The 6,049-nt window shown below is 42.9% G+C and overlaps 1 protein-coding gene across 1 annotated transcript; it reads left to right on the top strand.

The window, feature by feature from the left end:
- Positions 1-396: 396 nt before the first annotated feature.
- med27 (mediator complex subunit 27) lies at positions 397-2,939 on the top strand. Its single transcript, XM_040195440.2, has 8 exons — positions 397-645; positions 901-1,045; positions 1,706-1,836; positions 1,957-2,050; positions 2,154-2,261; positions 2,337-2,378; positions 2,458-2,535; positions 2,684-2,939. The coding sequence occupies exons 1-8, from the start codon at positions 443-445 to the stop codon at positions 2,816-2,818; spliced, it is 936 nt and encodes a 311-aa protein (XP_040051374.1). The 5' UTR covers positions 397-442; the 3' UTR covers positions 2,819-2,939.
- The last annotated feature ends 3,110 nt before the right edge of the window (positions 2,940-6,049 follow it).

The following is a 6,049-nucleotide window of genomic DNA, read 5'->3' as shown; positions in this document are numbered from 1 at the left end:
ATGGTATACCCCGTCTCTTGCATGGGGTTGACTGGGATAGTCTCCTGTGACCCTGTGTGCAGGATAAGTGGTGGCTATATGTATAAAGATACTAGACCGTCTCTCTTTATCCCCCTCTCTCTCGTCTCTCTCACAATTGTAACGTCAATTTTTAGTTAACATTTTAGTACTAAATTTAAACGTAAATATTTTTACTATTCAAAATCTTCATAATCTAAATGGACTTTATTTCATTAGGTCATTTGATATGAGACCGATAAATGTATTATTTTGTATGTATTCTAATTCATCCAACCCCATTAAATAATCACTTTCTCTAATCTATTTGACGAGAAATATTCAAATGTGTACGATTTTTTTGTGACATAACAGCAAATGTCGCTTTAAGTGAGGGCGACGCTGTGACGTCATCACCGAGCGCCAACGGCGGCAAACAGAGAAGATGGCGGACTTGGTAAATGTCGGTGTGAATCTAGACGCTTTCTCTCATGCGATCAGCGGCATCCAGGCGCTCCGCTCCAGTGTGACCCGCGTGTTCGAGTCCCTGAAGGATGGCATGAAGAACCGGGCCACCCTGGAGGGTCGAGAGAAGCAGTTTATAGCCGAGTTCCAGGACAATCTGCAGGCAGTCAACAGAGACCTGAAGTGAGTCCGCCACACCAGAATGTTTAATCTATTAAAGACAACCGGACTCATTCAACTGTCCATGAACACTGCAGCTCGTAGTCCCACCAGACCACTTTTAAATATATATATTGGTTTTAAATAGTATAGATTGTTCCCAATTTCAACACACAAACTAAAACAAGTGTAGAGTAGATTTGCCAACCTGCTCTATTAGAAAAGTGCCTGTAAAGTCTGCGTTGTGTGTCTGTCTGTGTCCACCTGTCCGTCTCTTAGTGAGTTAGAGCGTCTCAGCGGGCTCGTGGGTCGTCCCTCGGAGTCTCATCCTCTCCACAACAGCGGCCTTCTGAGTCTGGATCCGGTTCAGGACAAAACACCTTTGTACTCTCAGCTGCTTCAAGCCTACAAGTGGTCCAACAAGGTAAACCGGCTAATGTGTTATTAATATCTATAGTGACCACAACTGTTAATATTATCATGACGATGAAATCAACTATGAATAAATAGTTTTGAGTCACAGATTGGAACCATATTTTTACCTGAGCATCACTAACCTAAAACATGTTAACAGACAATAAGTCAGCTCTACTTTCTAAGAGTATTTAGAGTTCTGTTCTGGATTTATCGGGCATATTTAAGAGATTTATTAGAGCTGATGATACGGAATTAAAGTAATATAGTCAGTCAAGTAACAAATGTATAAACCAATGTTTCTGCATTACTTTGAGACAGGAAGGGCCTGATTATTTAAATGTAAAATAGATGGAAACAGGCTTCAAAATATGTTTTATCTGTGACACATTCGGATTATTTCCCATGCTACCCGATATTGATCAATAACATCTAGGTAAAATATCGCTACACAACTGGTGAATAACCTGCCGTTAGTCAGTTTAACATCAGGAAGCATTTTCGCTCTCTGAAGCTTCTTGAGATTTATCGAGCTGGTTCATTTTATCTGGTTTGCTAAATATCATTTTGTGTTGTCTCCATAACAAGTGTTTTCTGATAATGTTTACTAAAGAAGCTCACATAGTAAATTCTGATGTTTTTGTATCTGCTTGTATACATGTCTGTGTAGTTGCAGTACCACGCTGGTCTGGCCTCCAGTTTATTAAATCAACAATCACTCAAACGATCGGCCAATCAAATGGGAGCTTCAGCCAAGAGACGACCCAAAGTCCAACCCAGTACTCTAGTACTGCCTCCTCAGTGAGTACTGCAGCGACTCGAGCACCTATTTAGTGTAAAGTACCCTGTTCCTCTGTGTACAGGTTGGTGAATGATGGCATCTACTATTCAGCGTAAAGTGCCCTTTTCCTCGCTGTACAGGTATGTGGATGATGTCATCTCTCGGATCGGCAGGATGTTTCCTGATATGACCATCGAGCTGTTCAGACCCAACGGAACGTCTGCTGTACTGCTGGTAATACACTATAGCCCGTGTGTGTTCACAGCAGGTAACGGGGGGGTGTTCTCTGGCTACTGTGTGTGTTCACAGCAGGTAACGGGGGGGTGTTGTCCCTCAGGTGACCCTGGGGAAGGTGTTGAAGGCGATCGTCGTAATGCGTTCGCTCTTCATTGACAGAACTATTGTACGAGGATTCAACGAAAATGTTTACAACGAGGACGGAAAGGTGGGAGGTTAAACAACCTGACCAGAAACCCCAAATATTGCTCTGTCTCCATATTCACCTGTCTGTGTCCCTCAGCTTGACATATGGACCAAGTCTCAGTACCAGGTGTTCCAAAAGGTAACATTTAGCCGTTATCCACTGAACTCTTGCAGACCTGAACTGACTGCAGCGCTCTGACTGGTTGTGTTGTTGCTAGGTAACCGACCACGCAACAACGGCCCTGCTTCACTACCAGCTGCCTCAGATGCCTGACGTGGTGGTCCGGTCCTTTATGGTATCACGCCAATCTGTCATTCTGTCTCAGTTTAGACTGCAGTATAAAGCCACATGAAACCTTACGTGTGTCTCCACCTCTCTGTGTCTCCACCTCTCTGTGTCTCCGCCTCTCTGTGTCTCCGCCTCTCTGTGTCTCCGCCTCTTAGACCTGGCTGCGGAGCTACATTAAACTCTTCCAGTCTTCTTGTCAGCGCTGTGGTCGTTTCCTGCAGGACGGACTTCCTCCAACATGGAGAGACTTTAGGACACTGGAAGCGTTTCACGACACCTGTCGCATGTAAACAAAAACCTCCTGTTCATGTGTTTCAGAACTGCTTTTGTACAATAAAATGTGCTTATAATGTTATAACAGTTGTGTTTTTACAAAACAAAATTATAAACAGAGTAAATGTGGATATACTTTTCTATAGTTTGAGTATTATTTCCTTGTTATACAAACAAACTGCACTATATACACGATATAGATATAAAACCGATTCAGTTGATTTGTACATACAACATTACATGTGAATGTGACAGTGCAGCTTTTAGATCGTAGGGAGAGTTGTTATAATTATTCAGGGTCAATTTCTGATCTTTAATGAGATACTGTAGAACTCGAGGGTGGTCTTTTCAAGGGGGGGAGAGAAATCTGAGCGACCGGCTGCATGGCAGCGAGGAAACGAGGAAACGGACCACACAGAACAGATCATGAAGCAAAGAAGCGGCTTGACGCTGCCAGAGGGACGGAACCGGCTGGAGAACTTCGGACCGCCCTGGACTACGATGTGTTTTCCCTCCATCTTTGATCAGGAAAGATAAGTCCCCCCGGAAACACCTCTCCTGCCTTTTCCAGATCACCCAACACACACTCCCCACCCGCACACAGATGCCACATCTTCTACTTTTCCCACAAACCCCAAAGTGACAATTTTGGGACTCACATAAGACCTTCCTTAGGAGATGTTTCAGTTGATTAGTTTTGTCCCTAAACATGTGGTTATTTTGAATTATCGCTTTTATTGATCTGTGTTTTTTTTGTTCAAATACAGCCAGTTTTTTCCCCGGTTGCATTGGCGTTCTTGTTTGTAGTTGTGAGATTTGATTTATGTTACCTTTTGCAGTGGGGTTACCCGGCTGGTCGGGTTAATTGTTGAGCGGAAGATAACATGATAAATGTGACGGGGCGTAACGTAGATTATTTGCTTGTCTGGCACCCAACGTATCCAAACTACCCTGTAAACAGCTTTCAGGCTGAAGATGCTCTAAAGGAAAAGATCAACTGAGATGAATGTCGGGTCGCGTTCTGTCTGATATTTACAATTTCTTGGAGGAAAACGTCATCAGACTGTCAAACTAGTTTTACTTGGTCTCAACTGATCCTTATCCAGATCTTTACTAACACATTTACACACACTAACTGCATTTCTCTGTTGTATGAATTGATTATATTGTACGTGGCTTACACAGTTTGTTCATGACATACACATTCGTACACGTGACCTCCAGTGTAGTGTGTCCACCCAGTGTAGTGTGTCCACCCAGTGTAGTGTGTCCACCCAGTGTAGTGTGTCCACCCAGTGTAGTGTGTCCACCCAGTGTAGTGTGTCCATCCCGGGAGAGGAATGTTCCTGTCTCTCACTAAGGTTTCTTGTGCCGATGTGACTTGGCGGTTGGTGCGTACAGTACGACAATGGACCACAAGACAACAGTGCAAGAGGAATAAAATAAAATATAAGGCTATGGGTTAGTTTAAAAATAAAGGAATAAAAGTTCAAGTTAAAAATGTTTAGAAATTAAAAATAAAGTGCACCAGCGAACAAAGTGAAAGTGACGTGTGCAGTGAGAAAGAAAGTGACCGGTGGGACGTCAGTCAGTCAGTCAGTCCGTCAGTGGGGGACCGACTGCCGACGGGAAGAAACTGTTGGTGTGGCGGAGGTCTTAAGCCTGGTTTATGCTTCTGCGTTTTCAGAGCGACGCAGACGCAAGACCCCTTCGTGTGTCCCCTGTGTGTCCCCTGCGTGTCCCTTTCGTGTCCCTTGCGTGTCTTTTCACGCCTCCTTGCGTGCGTCGACCCATTTTTGTAGACCAGCATCTAAAGCTTTGCAGCGTCCTGCAGCACCAGGCTGTGATCGGTCTCTGACTACGTCCTTTACGGAGTCTCACGTCTCCGTTTTCACAGCACAATACGGCCGTTATTAAAAGGAAGAACGTTTACGAGAGAACGGATCAGATTGAAGAGCTTTTAAATATGAGCACTTGTACAAGCCGTCATTGGCGGACTATGAGGACGCCGGATGGCCTCTGATTCATGGAGGGAGATCTCCACCAACGAGGGGACAAAGTCGTGGAGGAAAATACGGGACAAATGTGTCCTTGATGCAAAGCAGCAGTGTGGATGCACGGGGCAATAAAGTCTATGATCAATAAATAAAGCAACCAGCGACTTCCACACACAAAGACGTGACTCTCCAGGTCGTCTTCAACAAAACACGTGACTCCACCTGTTGTTCTGGAGGTGAATCGCTCTGCAACACACGCACGACTTTAAATATTTTTAACTTGAACTTTTATTCCTTGATTTTTAAACTAACCCATAGCCTTATACTACTAACCCATAGCATTATAGCATTACATTTTATTTTATTCCTCGTGCACTGTTGTCTTGTCGTCCATTGTCGTACTATCTGCTGTTACGCACCAACCGCCAAGTCAAAGTCACATTCCTTGTATGTCTGACATATTATGGCATTAAATGTTACCTGATAATTTCATTAAAGTAAGGTTCCAGTGCGATGTCGATACCTAACCACTCACGTAGGCTCTTAGATTTACAGAAGCTCCTGCAGCAAAACCAGCAGCAGCGCTGATTTGATCCGGCAGATTTCTTTGGTTGTCTTGTCGTTGATGGAATATACAAAGAAAGGATTTGGGTCAAACTTTCAAAGTAAATGTTGGCCAGTTGCCTGTTTTTCGATTCGGTTTTTGGTTTTTGGTTTTTCAATTCAACGGGAAAATGAATGATACACAGATTCAAAAAATGAAATCTTGTGAGCGCCGCTTGACTTTACAAGAAAACCGGTCCTTCACACACCGCCTTCAGGCTTACAAACATGCCCTCTGTACTGCCCAGTCCACCTACTACTCATCAACATCCGCTTTGGCTCCACCAACCGCAGGACTCTCTTCTCCACCATCAGCAAACTCCTCAAACTCAGCGACAACATCTCCACTTCCTTCACTTAACAAGTGCAGAGCTTTCCTGTCATATTTTCAAAACAAAATTTTGATCTGCTTTTAATGTGTAATTAATGCTGTGTTTTTATATGATGTCTTTGATTCATGTTTATTTTAATCATGTAAAGCATCTTTGCGTATTTTGAAAAGCGCTATATAAATAAAATGTATTATTATTATCATTCTAAATTATTTTATATTTTTATTCATTGATATACTGAATTGTTGTTGTTTGAATACGATTGTATTTATTATCTTAAACTGTTGGAATAAATGTTAAATATTTAACTCCAAAG

Source organism: Gasterosteus aculeatus, chromosome 13 (genome assembly GCF_964276395.1).
Source record: "Gasterosteus aculeatus chromosome 13, fGasAcu3.hap1.1, whole genome shotgun sequence".
NCBI lineage: Eukaryota > Metazoa > Chordata > Actinopteri > Perciformes > Gasterosteidae > Gasterosteus > Gasterosteus aculeatus.
This window is presented reverse-complemented; position numbering and strand designations above follow the sequence as displayed.